General features: G+C 41.1%; 1 protein-coding gene across 4 annotated transcripts in view; it reads left to right on the top strand.

The window, feature by feature from the left end:
• Positions 1-18075, top strand: part of LOC147020412 (adhesion G protein-coupled receptor B3-like) — a 713921-nt gene that overhangs the window by 364167 nt on the left and 331679 nt on the right. For all 4 annotated transcript variants that reach the window (XM_085895732.1, XM_085895730.1, XM_085895731.1 and 1 more), the window contains one exon: positions 4341-4447. In XM_085895732.1, the coding sequence (XP_085751858.1) occupies positions 4341-4447 (107 nt within the window). The remainder of the gene's footprint in view (positions 1-4340; positions 4448-18075) is intronic.

The following is an 18075-nucleotide window of genomic DNA, read 5'->3' as shown; positions in this document are numbered from 1 at the left end:
ATGCAATTGGCAGAGAGGTTGGAGAGCAAGGCAGGATTCCACACGATCGAAAGCTCGAGCTATATGTCTCGAGAGGCAGCCCTGGTCTCATCTCTGACATTGAGGGCCTCCATCCATTGTTGGGAGAGTGGGCACAGCATGTCCAAGGTGGAGTGCCCTGATATGAATTTGAATTGGTGATCTGAGATGAGTGCATTGGAGAAAAGGAAGGATTTTATGTTAGCAAAAGAAGGATATCTACTGACCACCATCTCATGATGTCACCTAGTCCTTCCTATGATCTTTCTTATGCTTGTTGACTTTTCTGCAGTCCATTTGCTTTTGCTTTGTCCAGTTTCTTGGCTTGTCCTGTCTGCTCACATGCTCAATGCCACTCTGTGTCTGTCTCTACACATTTGTGCTGCACGTATGCTCATTCTCTGTCTGTTTGTCCATCCCTTCACCATGCACACTCCTTTTTTTCTCCATCGATGATGCATTGACATCTTACTTCTTGTTATTTATCTCTTCAATTAAGCTCTTACCTGTCAAATAAAAAAAAAACATCTGCTGTGTCCCCTCTCTCTTCTGTACTGGAAATCGCTGGGCATTTTTCCAAACAGTTGGATAAATTATAGGGTTATAGCTGCACTGAAACAGGTTGTCCGATGGGGCATGAGCCAGCTCTGGAGAACAGATTTTGAGGATATAACTGGCAGGTTGTCAAGATCTGTAACCTTTATTGTATCCAATGCAGTCACCCACTTCTTACTGTCATGTGGAGTGAACTAAATTGGCTGTGTAATGGCATCTTTAATGGTGGGGAAACTCGAGAGTGGTAGAATTTGATGATATATTGTACACTTTTTGCTGAAGATGCTTGAGGACAAGTCAGATTTAACTTTCGTTCTGTTCTTGGCTCCACCAAAGTTTTTTTTACCGTGATGTTCATTGATATTCACCTCTTATTCATTGAATGATGGTCCATCAACGTTCACAGTTTCATATGTATTGGGTACAAGCGTCACACTGATCTGGTGCCCAAGCATTTTCTTGTGATCTATATTTTACTCAAGACAGTACCTTTTATGGTATAAATAATGTATATGCTTGTATTTCCAGATTACTTTGCTTTATTAAGACCCTCCTAAAACATATAGACTTGCAGTAAGAACACATATGCTGGAATTCTGGAACAGATGGATTCCACACTGGAATTCTGCAATAAATATTTATATCTTTGCTGATGACTCCACCCTCTGCTGTGCCATCTGTCATTGGCAAGCAGCAGCCTCTTCACTCTCTGCAGATCTGGATAAAATCACAAGCTGGTCCAACACGTGGAACATGTCTTTCAGTCCGAACAAATCTCACACTCTCCCTCTATCGCTCCGAAAGGACCTTCTGGAAACCCACCCTCCCCAACTTTCCAAACAATTGTCTTGAAGAATTCCTTTCATTCAAGCTTCTGGGTCTCACTATCTGCCACGATCTTTTCTGGGAAAGCCACATATCCAAGCTGGCCTCCAAAGCCAGTCGCCGATTGGGCATCCTCCATCGTGAAAAGTCCTTCCTTGGCACACCTGAGCTCCTGACCACATATAAAGTTTTCGTCCACAGCTTGATGGAGTTTTTTGGTAGTTTTACCAGATGCTAGTTTTACTGCTCTCCCACTCTGGGCTGGTGCTCCCGCCTCTCACCTTTGTCGGCTTCATGCTGTAGAAACCAAGGCATTTCGGATCATTGGCATCTCCCGCAATGAGGCTGAGTCTTTGGGTCTCTCACTTTCACCACAGGCAGGTCGGTGGTCTTTTTGTCTTCTTCTGTCTCCTCTCCACCTCGCCCCTCCCCCCCCACCCCTGCTCTGACTGCGATCTGTCCCCCACATATTTCCACAGGGAGCTCAAGGTCCACCAGCATCCCCCTTCTGGTAACTACCAAAATCAAAAATCACTGCTCACTTCTCTTTCATTCCTCTTTTCCCCCACTTTTGGAAGAAACTCCCACACTCTCCAAAATCACACTCTCCCTCTAGGTCTTCAAAAGAGCTGTTCACCACCATCTATTATCTTCCCCCATCCAAAACCATGATCTTTTCTACCCCCCCCATTAATCCACCCCAAACCCACCTCCCTTCCCTGCTTTCTTTCCTGAAAGTCCCAGAAGTGTAAGGACCTGAAAGTCCCTGTGGTGTCCATCTTGTTTACCCCGTGTTCCCTGCCCCATTCCTGTCCGTTACACAGATCTTCTCATGTGTCTATTCCCCACTGTTTTGTGCTTCCCTCTCCCACCCCTCTTGTCTCCTGCTCCCCTTGTTATACGTTCTGTGTTCGCTTACATGAGCCTCGACATTGCATATAAAAACAAGAAAAAATCTTGTGGCAACATGAGATTGGTCCTTTTGATTTTATTTTTCAACCATGTGACACCAATTGCTTTCAAATGCTTTATACTGTGTTCATGCTGAACTTACATGCTTCATTGTTTTTATGTTGAAAGGTTCCTATTTGTCAAAACAACATTTGAAAAACAATCCTTAACATACCAAGATAACAGGGTGAAGTAAGATACCCCTGTTACGAAATGTGATGCAAAAGGGTGTGTGCCATTGGTTGTTATCTCCAAATGTGAGTTTCAGAAGGTGGAACAGTTGGCTTCACAGTTAATGTGGCTGCCTTAAGATCTTGGGGTCTTCAATTAACACAAGGTGGGGTTGACCCAGACTGTCATCTTTCTGAGATTGGTGAAATGAGTACCAGCGTATTGGTAATAGAGGGCACTGCATCAGCAGCACAGCTCCAAGAAAATGATGCAACCAGTGCTGCACACAATAGCTACAAGGTGGAACAGAGTCCTCCCAAGTCTCAAAGTATTCATGTGTGTGTGTGTGTGTGTGTGTGTGTGTGTGTGTGTGTGTGTGTGTGTGTGTGTGTGTGTGTGTGTGTGTGTGTGTTTGTGTGTGTGTGTGTGCATGCGTGCGTGCGTACGTGAGTGTTTTAATTTAATTCCTCACCTATAATTCCTCTTTTTGTGCATTACCGGCATCTGATTTTCCCGATGGAAATAAATGTACCTTTAATTGATGTATGGAAAAAAAATTACTCATGTTGTTGAAAGGTGTGTGTGTGTGTGTGTGTGTGTGTGTGTGTGTGTGTGTGTGTGTGTGTGTGTGTGTGTGTGTGTGTGTGTGTGTGTGTGTGTGTGTGTGTGTGTGTGTGTGTGTGTGTGTGTAATGTATGTATATCGACTTGAGCCAACAACATTCTAAGGCAGATACCACAAGGAAAGTGGGAATAATTGGGGCCATTAAAGAGGTTTTTGGAGGTTTACTTCATTCGGTCGTTTTGTTCAGCGTACTGAAAATAAATCCATGACTGAGGAGGTGTTTGTTGCTGGGGTGGGGAGGAGTGGGGGGGGGGAGGAGGAGACATGAATCGTGACAGGGTAACCTTGCCCCCACATTCGTCAACCTTTTTGTTTTAATCTAACAATTTATTATTAAATCTATTTTTAGAATTGATGAACTTTATTATGGAGTGTGTAATATTTTCACATTCTTCATCATTTTATGTCATTTGGTTTCGGGTGACAAACACCACCTCATTGTGTGTGACAAATTGCTGCCACACACTTTTGTTTCAGAAAATGTAGTTGCAAGTCCAGGAGGGCCTTGCCATTTGTGGGGGTTAGGTTCTTGAAAATACCCGTGAACCACAATTCCGAGATGCGCAAACTTAAGGGGTAATGGGGGAAAATAGTGTTTGGGACTTTAACTCTAAAATTTGTCACCCCTTTTTGCCAAACTGTACCCTTAATTAAAATGTTTGTGCAATGTATTTGTGCGATTTATTTTCATGAATAAAACGGTTATTAAGAACATGAAGTATTATTTTCCAGTAATTAAGAACATAAAATAAAGTTTATTTTCTGAAGTTATTGAGATCATGAAACTTACCTTTAATAACAATGATGAACTTGATCCAATCATGAGATGGCTATGTTGATGATGATGATTATGATGATGAGGATGATGATGATGATGATGATGATGATGATGATGATGATGTCGTTGGAGTGTTTGAAGGGGTTAGTGTGTTGACAGCCAATTTTAATTCGGTGAATAAATGTGGAAAATTGTTTGCCAACCTGCGATTATTTGAGTGCTTTGACTGCAGTCCCCAAAACTTTCCTCAATAAATTTATTGTGATAAAGCGAATCCATGAATGGGAAACCCACGAATGGCAATGCCCTCCTGCACTTCATTCTATGCTCATGTACGGCTGTTAGTATGAGGAGTACATTTCCTTAAAGTCATGCTTCACCAGCGTGCAATTATATCACTTCCTTGTGCTGAGAGCAGGTTTCATAGCACGAAGGTGTCTGATGGATGAGAGTGGAAACACTGCCTGGGAAGATCCAAGTTTTGCCTACTGCATTTCCAACGAATATCGAAAGCTGCAAGTAGATGTGCGTACGACCGCATGTCATGTTCTTTACTCACGCGATCATTGAGACTGGTGATTATGTGAACCATGTTCTGCTTTTTAAATATATTGCTGGATAGACAATACCCGTCACATTATAATTATTTTCTCTCGCATTTCCTCGAAATATGAATAATATTGTTAAACAAACTGGCCAATTTATCACCAAAGGGATGCCATTCAATGAAGTCCAGTGAAAATAAACGGGTGTACGCTGTTGATTTTTCATCTTGATCTGCTGTTTCCGAAGCTGCCATTATTATGACAAAAGCAACTGCTCCCTATGGGTGATGTGTGTGTGTGTGTGTGTGTGTGTGTGCGCGTGCGCGTGCGTGGGGAAGGGGGGTCATGTTATCATCATTTTCATAATTATCAGTCTGTTTGTTTTTGGACATCTATCGTTTTTGGACTGTAGTTTGTTGAAAGTAATATTCCCACGGATTGTTTGTAGAATCTTGGTGAGGTTCTTTCTCATTTTCTTTGCTCCAACAATCACTGGTACAACTTTGGCATTCTTCAGCTTCCAGGATATTTTCACTTCATTCTTGAGGTCTTGATGTTTGGTCATTTTCTTGACTTCTGCATTGTTTAGACAAAAATCACTGGATGCCAAAACATCAATTTAGCAATTCCTTCTTTTCTTTTTTGTATTTGAATACTATGGTCACAGTGCTTTGTTTTCTATGTTCCCACTGGATGGGGTCATCAGGTCATACGTCAACATTATGTTAATGTTTTCAATGGTTGCTTTTGGTTCATGTTTCCATGAGTTTATGGAACTGTGATATTGAAATTTCTCCAGATGTCTCCACTCTGCATACGTTGATGTGCCTTTGTGTGTACAGCTGTTCTGACATTAGTTTTTTTTTTTTTTACAGATAGTATCATGCTTTCTCTTTCTCCCTTGGAGAACCTACACTTATCTGAATGGCTCAGTCTTACCATTTTTTGAAAGCCATTTGTGTCGTGTCCTTGGTCTTGGGCATTTATAATGATTCATTCTCCATCCCAATTGAGGTGACATCTTAGTCATTCCAGTGATCCTCCTTTGTCTATCCCCAAACTGTCCAACTCGTTTTTTTTTCCTTTTGTTTTTAAGTTTCCCTGCTCTTTTGTCTTTCTCCAAGTTGTCACTATTATCTGTTGGTATTTTGTCTTGTATTTTTATTTTGTCTTCTTTGCAATTGTTGGTGCTGTATTTGTTGCTGTTTCGGTTTGGTGCCTGACACCTCCTATTGGCACCTGTTTTTGGAAGTGTTTTGCAAGGTGAGTGAGAGATACCTTCTCTGGCTTCATGTGTTCATGCTTGTGTACAAATTGAATTTGGTCATCTGTTGAACTTTTCACATACTCTGCTAACCCTATTGTCATCGCTCTGTGCACTTGAGTTCCATCAGGCCACCACCTCCTTTTTTCCTTGGCAGGTACATCTCGGGATGCATTGATTTTTGTCGAACATTTTGTGGATAGTGAGGAGTTTCCTTGTTTTGAGATGTAGTTTCTTGATTTCAGCTTATGGCCAGTTTACAATTCCGCAGCTGTATTTGAACACTGGTACTGATAGTTGGTTTATGGCTTTGATTTTGTTTCTTGGGGAGAGGTATGTTTTCAGCGTCAGCCTCGTTCTACACAGCTATTCTTTGGTAATTCTTTTGTGCATTTTTTATGACCCTCTTCACTTTATTTGGTGGCCCTCTTCCACTCCAAGTTATTTGTAAGATGCTTTGTTGTCTTGCTCGTGTGTGTGTGTGTGTGTGTGTGTGTGTGTGTGTGTGTGTGTGTGTGTGTGTGTGTGTGTGTGTGTGTGTGTGTGTGTGTGTGTGTGTGTGTGTGTGTGTGTGTGTGTGTGTGTGTGTGTGTATATGTGTGTGTGTTTTCAGGCCGTAATTTTTTTATCATTGTAGCATTTGTCATTAAATTTTCAACAAAGCTTTATTATTAGAATATAAAGAAGACCAATTAATTAATTGGTCAAAAGGTCAAGGGTACCATTTACCATACAGATGAAGTCCAAAGACAAAGCAGAATTTTTTTTTTTTTTTTTTTTGGAGTTTTTCCAAAAAAAAGCAATTTTTTGGAGCACCATTGGAGCGACTACTTATGTAGAATTTTTTTTAATGATAATTATGATATCATAGGTCATGTGGTGTGGCTGCCATGTTGGGAAAAAGGAAACACCTGGACAACTTCTTCAAAACTGCTCCATGGAAAAAATTTTTTAACTCGTCACATGTCAAGTACTGCCCATGGTGAATAAGTGTTGCTATCAATGACATTATCGCTGCATTCATTATGACGTAATAATTGTATAATTTGAATGCTTTATCCAATCAGTTTGAAAATTGTTGAGGGTGATCTACGGATAAATTGTAGAGGGGGATTAAATTTAAGATGTCATCGGTCGTGTGGTTTGGCAGCCATACTGGATTGAAAATAAAAATATCATAAAATTGTCTTCTCCAGAACAGCTTACTACATCGATGCAAAACTTACTGCACATGATCGACTAGCCTTGGGGAATATAACATGTTTAAATTTAACCAAATTGATCACATGGTCTGGCAGCCATATTTTTTGGAGAATAAACCTTTAAATATCTTCTTCTCAAGAAGGCTTGACAAATTGAGGTGAAACTTCACACTCATGTTCCACAAGCCTTGGGGACACCAGGGTGTTCACTAAAACATCAAAGGTCACATGGTCTGGCTTTCATATTGGATTGAATGACAATCTTAAAATAATTATTTCTCTTGAACCACTTCATTGATCAATGTGAAACTTCACAAATATGGTCTAGTATTTATGGGGAATACATGTTTAAAATTATAACCTGATTGGTCACATGGCCTGGCAGCCTAATTTTCAAACTTATTTTGCATGGTCTGCCAGTCATAATTTTTAAAATAAGCCTTACAACTTGATCCTGTAGAACAGCATGCTGGATTGATGTGAAACCACACACATGATCAACATGTCTTTGAGAATATAGTTTGATAATTTAAATATCATTGGTCACATGGTCTGGCAGCCATTAAAAAAAAAATTTTTAATCTTTTTTTTTTTTTGGGAATTTAATTTTTTTTTAATCCAATTCTCGATTCAGTTTTATAAAGAGGACACCATGGGTGACATGTCTCATCGAAGCTGGGTTGTGTAAAAGTGGGGGGGCGGGCGGTGAATAGCCCTCTCCCAGCTCGAAACCCCTACTCCTCCACTCACTCTTTGCTTCAACCCCTTCCCTACCCCAATATATCCCCCCACCCCAATAATTCTCTTCTCTCCCCCCCCTCCAAACACCAAAAACTATCCCTCCCCCTGACTCCAAGAACCCCCCCCACCAACCCCAAGAACCCCCTTCCCACGAATCCTACAACTCCCTCCCCTGGCCCAATAACTCTCCACCCCATCCTCCAATTATCCACTCTCCCCAACATCCTACTCTTTCTCTTTCCCCAGCCACAATCTACAACTCTCTCTGTCTCCAACCTCCAACTCACTCCTCCACAAACCTCCAATTCTCTTGCCCCGCACCCCAACTTTCTTCTCCACCCTCAACTTTACCCCCCTCCCCAACCAATGTCATGTGTCTGATCAAAGTGGGGTGTATTGGTTCCCAGTCATAATTGCCCACAGTTATAAAGTGGCACGTCTTGTTATTATTATTATAAGCTTTTTTCATACAAGACATAAGTAGCTTCCTTTTCTCCTTCTTCTCCTTCTTCTTTCGAGCAGAGTACCTGCCCTATGGGCAATGTTGTTCCAAGCATGAAACACGTTTTTCTGATGCATACCTTTATATGGGTGATGTATTGGCAACTGACAGCTCTGTGCAGGCAAAAAAAAATAAAATAACCCATTAAGTTTTGTGTATAAAGCAAAAACATACCTCCGACTTATAATTCAAAACACCTCATTGCACTGGAAAACGTGGTACAGGAATACTGCACTGTAAATGGTGGAGACTTGTAATACCCTCCCCCACCTCGAGGCGGCGCAACATGATGCACATTTACTTTGAGAATGTGCATCCCTCATCCTCCCCCCCAAGAGCACCGGTAAAGATAAAAACACCTCTATACACTAAATGGGGTCATTCTTATCCGATGTAGCAAGTCTGGATGGAATCGGCCCACAACGTAGGAGTAGTAGCATGACAAACAAACAAATACACAAACACTGATCCATGAATTATCGTGAGGATAAGGGAAGAAAGAGGGAAGTGATTGTGAATTTAACATTCCATCTTTATTTCATTTTGACATTGTTCTTCACAAATGGGAACTGGAACAATGCAAGCATGATAGGCCAAATGGCCTTCTCATGCGCCAAAGTTCACTGTGTATATTTGTGTAACATTGCGAAGAACAGGTAAAAATGGGGAGAAGAAGACAAAGGAGTTGGGGGTGAGAGGGCATGGAGTTGGAAGAGGATGATTGAGACGTTGGGAAGGGGAGGGATTGAGGACTTGGGGTTGGAAGTGGGATTGAGGACTTGGGGTTTGGGGCAGTTGAGGACTTGAAGAAGAAAGGTGGAGGGGATGACAGAGTTGGCTTAGGGGAGGAAGGGCAGAGAGGAGACATAGTTGGGATCGAGATGTTTGAGGCTTTTGAGGGGGTGGGGGGAGTTGAGAACATTGGGTTGGAAGGGGGTTTGAGGATTTGAAGAAAGGGGAGGGGAGCACAGAGTTTGGGTGTGGTTGTGGGGGGGTGCAGAGAGAGATCAGAGTTGGAAGGGGGAGTCAAGGACTTGGGATTGTGTGTGGGTATGAGTTGTGGGTCGGGGGGGGGGGGAGTTAGGCACCTGAAGTCACATTTAACATGATGCAGAATTTTCCTGGGTTCCTGATAGTCCTGTTGTGTCTTTTGGGTCTTCCGGGTCTTTTGGATGCCTTGGGTCTTTTGGGTGTTTGGGGTCCCTGAGGTCTTTTGGGTCCTCTGGGTCCTTTGGGTATTTTAGGTCTTCAGGGTATTTGGGGTCTTTTGCGTGTTTTGGTTCCTTTTGAGACTTCTGGGGATTTGGGATATTTTGGGTCTTTGTGGTCCTCTGGGCACTTTAGGTTGAAGTATTTCAAGTTACAATTGTGGGGGACGTCAGGTCAGCTGTCCAACCAATAGGTGAATAGCGGATATACATACATACATACATACATACATACATACATACATAATCACATACACTTGCTCCATTATATATAGATTCTGCATTTTCTAATTATGTGGAGTCTTCACTACTGAAGGTTTGCAACTATGACAGCCCATTATGCATGATCCACTCAGGTACCACATCACCATGCACCTGAGATATTTTTCTACCTCTTCTTCTCCTGTTACCAAGTTTGCCTAAAAGTGTCTATTAACATGCATGACTTTATAAAGTTCTCAAAATGCGCATGTTGAAATTCTTCTTTCTTTTCATATCTCTGATTCGCACTTGAGTTCTCTTCAATCCCAATCTTTTTTTCCAGAACTTCTCTTTCACTCTTATTATTCTGGTTCAGACTTCAATTTCCAATCTTCTATCCTGCATTATGATACTTCTTGGTATCATATCATAAAATTTGATATCTTGGTATCATAAAAAATTGGTCGCAGTAATTTCTCATTTGCTGTATAACTGTCATTCACTTGAATCATGATGCATCTTTTCTCAAAACACTTTCACACCAAATATGAGTTTCCTCTTGTCCACACCCATTGTTTTATCTTTTCCAAATTATATGTTCACTCTTCTCATCAAACCTTCTTCTGAATCTTTATATCAAATGTTGTTCACCCATTTGCCGTTCTTCTTAATACCTTATTGTATTTCTCAGACCAGTTTCATTAAACACTCGCTGCAGATGTTAAATCAAATCAATGGCATTACACACTCTTGATACACCTCTCTCTTTGTCTCTAATAGATTTTCACTCTAATTACCCCCCTTGTCATCACTCTCTGAACCAAGTACAATCGTGTGCTTACCTGAATCCCCACGGGTGTTAAAGTCTGAGAGGGGTTCAAAAAGTTATCCAACTTGCATACATCGACAGAACGTATACGTTACATTTCCTTTGTATGTTAGAGAAAATAACTTTTTGACCCCCCCTCCTCCCCTATTATATTTATGAATTTGTGTTAGTACGTGCTGTCAAACGCTTTTCAACATTCGATGAAAGACAAGTGTACTTTTTTCCCATTTCAATTAATCTTTATAATATGAGCTTCTTGTTCATGGCGGCATTTTCCTCTTATTTCGTCATGAACAAAGTGCAAAGGCATTTTTTAGGGTTGGAGTACTGGGCTGATTGTTCTATCGTCCTTCCATTCTGCCGCACTGTTCCTTTTTGGTGCTGGGATTCACACTGAGATTGTAAAGTCTTCTGGTTGTTCACCTGTCTCAAACACCCTCTCATTACCTCTTACGGTGCTTTCAAGCCTTCATTTCCAACACTTTTTTTTAAACAATTCTGTTGGTACTCCATCACAGCTTGGTGCCTTATCCATTTTGAAGTCATGTATTTAAGTGCTGGCACAATTTCCTCGTCCATTATTGGTGGGATTGCTTAAATAAATTATACTTGCAAGATTTTTCAGCTCTGTCATCATCATATAGTTCATTGAGGTATTCCCACCATCTGTCATTCTTATCTTGCATGTCTGTCAAGCATCGCCCATTTTTATCCCTAAGGACCATATCCATTGCCTTCCTTGTGAAAGCCCTTATCATGAATCTATTTTTTTTGTTCTCTTGATCCAATAGTTTCTTCACATTCCTCATATGGCTACATGGACTTTGCTAATCTGAATAATTTTGTTCAAACTCTGATATGCCTCTTTTTGCGTGGATGAGGGAAGAGAGATTGGAGGGTGCAAATTTGTGGAGGAGGGTGGAGAGATTGGAGGGTGCGATTTTGTGGAGGAGGGTGGAGGGATTAATGGCAGACAGAAAGATATCAAGAAAATTTAAAGTGAAGGTTCTGATGTCGTGTATAACGCCGGCGTACCTTTACAGTCTGGAAATAGTGGCACTGACAGAGACAATAATAAAGGCTACAGGTTTGCAAGACCAACTGGGTCAGGAGGATTACAGGAGTGAAGAGGGTGGATAGAAGGAGGCTAGATGAACCAAGGGAGGAGATTGGTGTGAAGATGAGCTTGATGAGGAGATTGGTGAAATGCTGGCTGAGATGGGCTGGACACTTGGTGCGGATGGGGGAAGAGAGCGGATAGTTTTAAGGAGCAAGGTCGGAGGAAAAGAGGTAGAACACAGTTGAGATGGGAGGATTGTGTGAGGAGTAATATCCATACGGTAGGGGAGGTTGCAGAGTGAAGAGAGCTAGCTGAGGACAGAGAGGGGTGGGGGAGTATCATGGTCAAGGCAGGGCAGAAGCTTGGTGCCATTGCTTCTCACCCCTCATAAATGAAAGAGGAGGGGAAGGAGAAGAAGAATGCTTCTTTTTCTGCTCTCAGTCTTTGTTCTGAAACTTTTTTGAGTTGATTTATTTGAGTTGATTTAATGTGTTATTGCAGGGATTTTAAAAATTAACTACATCCTTTATATATGGGACAGCAGCATCTTTCAGACATCTCTAAGTCACTTGGTTTTTGTTTGTTTTTTGTCCATTTACAAATGCAATCCCACTTCTTGATTCCTCAGAAATTAAAGATTCCATTTTAAATAGTATCATATATATATATATATATATATATATATATATATATATATATATATATATATATATATATATATATATATATATATATATATATATATATATATATATATATATATATATATATATATATATATATACATATCTTTTGAGTTTGATATTTTATTTCATCAACACCAATCTCTGTTCGGATCAGCAAATCTGCACTTGGCTAACCTTAACCTTCTGAAATACCTTTTTTTCTGAATCTGTTATTGCTTGTAGCAAAGTCAGTTTAGCTTTTTACATCCCTCCTTGTAATTTCCATCATATATTTTGTACTTTCTTTCTATTCAACAGAAGCACTGCCAATATTGAAGTTATCGGCAACTTATCACACAATTCTGTTGATTTTCCTCTTGCAACAATTATGTCACCAAATTTAAATGGGCCAACTTCTGCAGTTATTCTTTCTCTTCTTACCTTTTTATTTCAGTCTTCTGTAATAATTAGCACTCTGTCCTTGTTTCCTTCATCGATTGCCGTTGCTTATTCAATATGTTCAGAGAATCTTTCGACATCCTCATTAGAATCCGTGGCTGCTGGGGCACACACTTGAAATACCATTATGTCTTTCAGACTTGCTTTTATCACTATTACCATTACACGTTCCAATGATAGATTCACTTGTTCAATACCTCCAGCTAAATTCTATCCAAAATAATTGCCACTCATTTCTTATCTTGACACATGCTGCACTGATAACTCTATGTCACAATTCTTCAGAGCAGGAGAGAATATAGTCATCTTGAGCTTTCCAGAATGTCTTGCTCAAACTCATTATCGTGATGTCTGGCCTTTCCATTTTCTCTTATTGCATGAGCTATACTTTACTGTTTTGATCACTTTCCTTATATTTTAAGTGGAAATTCCTGCAGTCCTTGAATTCAGGTATTCAACCGTGTGGGACATCAGATCGTTGGTTTCCACAATTATGAGTTTTGCATCTAGCGATGCAGTACGTCAGCTTTTATTGAGGACCAGTCCAAATCCTTCCTTGCGGTTGATTATGCTGACACCAAGCTTAGTGCATAAAATGCTTTGTAGAAAGCATTGAATTAATGAGCGAGTGGATGTACAATTTGTATCGCACCATAAAGGCCAAGCAGTCGAGCCCAGCCTGCCAAAATCATTGTGAACCTACTGATGTGAATATCGGGGGAAAGAAATACCACCAGAGAAGCACAAAGAAACATACTGCAGAGACATAGTAAATTCAGAAACCCTGCTGTGGTAGTTCACAGTGGCGCTGACAATGTACACTTAAAACAACATCGCAAGCTTTTATGACTTAAATAAATGTGACGCATGACTTAAATCAACACTGTACAGACCTTAAAGCAACATCGAATAATGGAAAACAAAATACCTGACCAGTAAAATGGAAAGGAAGTAAGATCCAGAAATGGAATTCAAGCAGATTGAGGAGCATTCACAATAATAATTTGTCTAAGCTTATATGGCACATGGTAATGACTCAATATCCTTGACATGCTTTACAAATAAAATCAATTAACATTAACAATATTCACATGACCCAATATTTATGTGAAATAGGCAAACTCGAACAGCAACACGCAATTTTAATCAAGTGTTTGCTCAAAAGATGTGTTTTGAGCAATGTTGAGAAAATTTGTAGGTTGGCTGCTTGACGGATGTTTAGAGGGAGTGAATTCCAGAGAGTTGGAGCAGTTACTTCAAATGCTCGGTCACCAAAGTAATGACCTGAGACTTTTGGGACACTGAGGAGGAATTGGGTTGTAGATCTCGATGTGCATGCTGGTATGTAAGTGGTGATCATGTCCATTATGTAGGCTGGGTTCATGTTCTTTGTGCTTTATAGGTGATTAGAAGGATCTTAAAACTATTCAATTTTCAATGGAAAGCCAGTGGAGATTTTTTTTTTTTTGCGTATTTGAGATATGTTGCCTTCTTGGAACTTTCTCAGTAACTCCAGCAGCAATGTTTTGTACATGTAGCTGATGGATATCAGATTGTGGCAGACCATAAAGCAGGCTGTTTACAGGCACATAATCGGCTGGCAACACACGAGTGGACCAAAACAAGTGGAGCTTGCTTTATAAGATAGTTCCAAATCTGTCCAATGCATCTCATTGCGAATCTATAATAATAAATGCCAGTGTGTGTCAGCCTGTGTGTGTGTGTGTGTGTGTGTGTGTGTGTGTGTGTGTGTGTGTGTGTGTGTGTGTGTGTGTGTGTGTGTGTGTGTGTGTGTGTGTGTCCTTCATAACTCCTAAACCATGAAACCAAGCAGCTTAAATCTTTGCACGCATACTAAGGGAACTCCAACGTAGTGCCGAAATGAAAATTTGGCGTTTGGGTAAATTTAAGCACCCCTTTTAAAGATAATTAATGGCTTACCTCCATGAAAGCTTTATCCTTGGTCAGCCCAACTTCGCCCCGCAGGGGTCTTTTGCCACCATTTTGATTCGGCCTATTGAAACAGGCCTTGCATTTGAAACCCGATCTACTCTCACTGCCTAATTGAAGTATATAATCGAAATATTATTTAGGATTTGAGAATCTGATGTGGTGGACTAAATAAGGGTTGAAATCTGGAGTGAAATCAGAAAATGTTCAGAAATTACTAATTTCTTGTAATTAAGTGTATAAGCATATTTATTTAAGGAAGCCTATGCTCCCTTCTCCTCCATCTTTACACAAGAACTTGTGAAAATGCCAAAGCATTAAACCTAACTTTTTCTCCTGTTCCGACAATTATACTGAGTGGAGAAAATATTAACAAATATGCCTGGTGTAACTTCATTGATTGCAATGAAATTTCTTTAAAGCAGGCAAGTAAGATTTATGTTTACCTCCATGAAAGCTTTATTCTTGGTCAGCCCAACTTGGCCATGGTCAGAGGAGGTTCACTTCCGGTTCAGGGATCGGCGCAAGAGCTCGACTGGGTGGCGAGCTCTCCTTTAAGGCCCTCGAAAGCTAAGCTTGCAGTCCTAAAGCGTTTTGCTTATTTTGTTGTCGAGATTTGTGTCAGGGTCTGTAGAACTGTACTTATTTTTTGTGTTGTGTTCATAACAGTTTCAGTGGGTAGTTGAGTTGGTTTATTGAAAGAAGCAGGGCGAGGCCTCGTGATAAGTTTAGCGTGGTCAGTTGGGGCCTTGGGAGTATGGGGGTGAAGAAGGTTATAAATAGAGAGCGAAGGAGAAAGGATTAGGAGTACGTAAAATGTCACAGTTGCTCAATGTGGGGCACGTCAACAATGGAGGAAGCAGAGGGTTCTTATTGTTGACAGAAGTGTGAGGAAATTGTCCCCTTGAGGATGGTTATCATGAGGTTGAAGGAACGTATCGATAATTTGCAGCAATTAGTAGAATGTGAGAAATTTGAAGGTCATTGTTGGTTACGGTTGTGGAGTGAGGTTGCTGAGGATATTGGAAGTAGTGACGGTGCAACGTGGGAGGGAAGTGGGGACGGCGCAATGGGGGCGGGCAGTGTTGATGGTGCAACGGGGGGGGGGCAGTAGTGACGGTGCAACGGGGGCGGGCAGTGGTGACGGTGCAACGGGGGGGCAGTGGTGACGGTGCTACGGGGGCGGGCGATGGTGACGGTGCAACGGGCGTGGGCAGTAGTGGAGGTGCAGCGGGTGTGGACAGTGGCGGATGTGCAGTGGGTGCGAGCAGTGGTGGAGATGCAGCGGGTGTGTGCAGTGGTGGAGTTCCACTGGGTGCAGGCAATGGTGGAGGTGCAGAAATATAAATTGGTAGACATGGGGTGTGGGAGACAGTTTTTGTGGTTGATGAGATTATTAAATATGTAGATTCTTCATTCTGCAGGAAGGATTGTAGACATAATTCTGTGTAGTTTTGAAGGAGCGGGAGTGAGGGACATTGAAGGAAGGGTAAACGATATTGTATCGGGTCACGGCAGGAAGAAGTTGGTTGTGGTACACCTATGTGCGAATGATGGAGGGAAAGTTTACTCAGAGGTTTTGAAAAATAGATACAGGATATTGGGTAAGCGACTGAAAGCAAAGGGTTGTGAAGTCATGTTTTCTTGGATCCTCCCAAGATTAGGAAACAATATAGAAATTATGAGCAAAGCAATAATCGTCAACCAATGGCTGGAAGAATGGTGTAGGGAGGAAGGTTTTACATTTAGGAAGCAGTGGGAATCATTTATGGGACAAAGGGAGTGTTTCCAGAATGATGGCCGTATATTAAGTAGAAAGGGGACAGCAAGGTTTGCAGTGGGAATTGAAGGAATTCAGACCTTTTTAGGTCAGCGGAGGGTGGGGAAGCTATAAAAGAAGGAACGGATGAAGTAATTTGGATGAGTAAGGCCAGGCAGGAAAATAGAATTTCAGGAAGGGAAAAGTTTAACATATTCCATACCAATGCCAGATGTTTAAATAATAAGATGGAAGAGCTTGAAGCCAAAGTAGATAGCGAGGAGTGTGATATAGTTGCAGTGAGGTGAGACATGGTTTAATGAGAGGAACTGGAGGACAGAATTAGAAGGCGACAAGGTGTATCCGTGTGATAGGAAGGAGAGAATAGGAGGAGAAGCAATCTGGGTAAAGGACAGCATTGCATCAAGAGAAAGGGGTGACATTAATGAAGGAATAAATGTTGAGGATTCTGTGTGGGTCGAGATTAGAGATTGTAAAAACAGGAAGATACTGGAAGGATACTTTTGTAGGGCTCCGGGTGGGAAGGAAGAGGAGGAAGGAGGAGTACATGAATAATTTAAAAGGGATAGATTGTGTCCAGGAACAGGGAAAGGGCAGAGCAGATGATGATTTCCTAGTTTTATTCCGAGATTGCTTTTCAACCCAGTTTGTAGATAAGTCCACGAGGGGGAGTGCAGTGTTAGACCTCCTATTATGTAACGATCCCAATAAGGAGGAGGAGGTGGAGGTTGGGAAGCATTTTGGAGCAAGTGACCATAACAATGTGTGTGCAAACATTCTGTTAAGGGTTAGAATTCAGGATAGTAGGGTAAGGCTATTAGATTTCAGGAAGGCAAACTTTGAGGGTATGAGTAGAAAATTGGGTGATGTTGATTGGGAAACTCTAACAACAGGACAATCAGCATCAGATAAATGGGAAACCTTCATGGACCAAATGTGTAGAGTGCAGAGTAAGTACGTTCCAATGAGGTGTAAAACTAGAAGTAGAAAGAGACCAGGGTGGTTGAGCAGTGAGACAAGGAACGCTATTTTGGAGAAGCAGAAAGATTTATAATGTTTAAAATAACAGGACTGGAGTTAGATTTGTATCACTATCAGAGTAAACAGAGGCAAGTTAAGTAAATAACTCGGCAAGCCAAAAGAGAGCAGGAGAAGGACATGGCGAAGAATATTAAACATAATCGCAAGGCTTTCTTTAAGTATATCAGGGGAAAATAACAGGTTAGGACCAGTGTAGGCCCATTAAGGAATAGCACCGGGAGAGTGGTTGGTGATGAAAGTGACATGGCAGGCTTATTAATCAGGTATTTTTCTTCAACTTTTACACAAGAACATTCAGGAGAATTGCCAATAGCTGAGAGTATCTATCGAGTAGGTGAGGAAGGGTTTTTACAGAAGATCCAGGTTGGAGTGGAGGAAGTAAAGGAACAGATCGGTAATCAAAGAGTAGATAAAGCTCCGGGATCCAGATAATATGCACCTGAGAGTATTGATGGAGGGAGCTGAGCAGGTAAGCAAGATGTTAACGGATATTTTCAATAGCTCACTGGAGTCAGGATAGGTACCGGAGGATTGGAAAGGAGCAAATGTAACACCATTATTTAAGAAAGGATCCAGAGAAGAATTGGGAAACTATAGACTTGTTAGTTTGACTTCAGTTGTGGGGAAGGTGTTGGAGACATAAATTAAAGACCGGATGAGGAACCATTTCAACAAGTACAAATCAATGGAAGGTAGTCAGCATGGA

Source organism: Eptatretus burgeri, chromosome 9 (assembly GCF_056783735.1).
Source record: "Eptatretus burgeri isolate ZD-2024b chromosome 9, Ebu_testis_v1, whole genome shotgun sequence".
Lineage (NCBI taxonomy): Eukaryota > Metazoa > Chordata > Myxini > Myxiniformes > Myxinidae > Eptatretus > Eptatretus burgeri.
The sequence above is the reverse complement of the archived record's forward strand: the minus strand, read 5'-3'. Positions and strand labels throughout refer to the sequence as shown.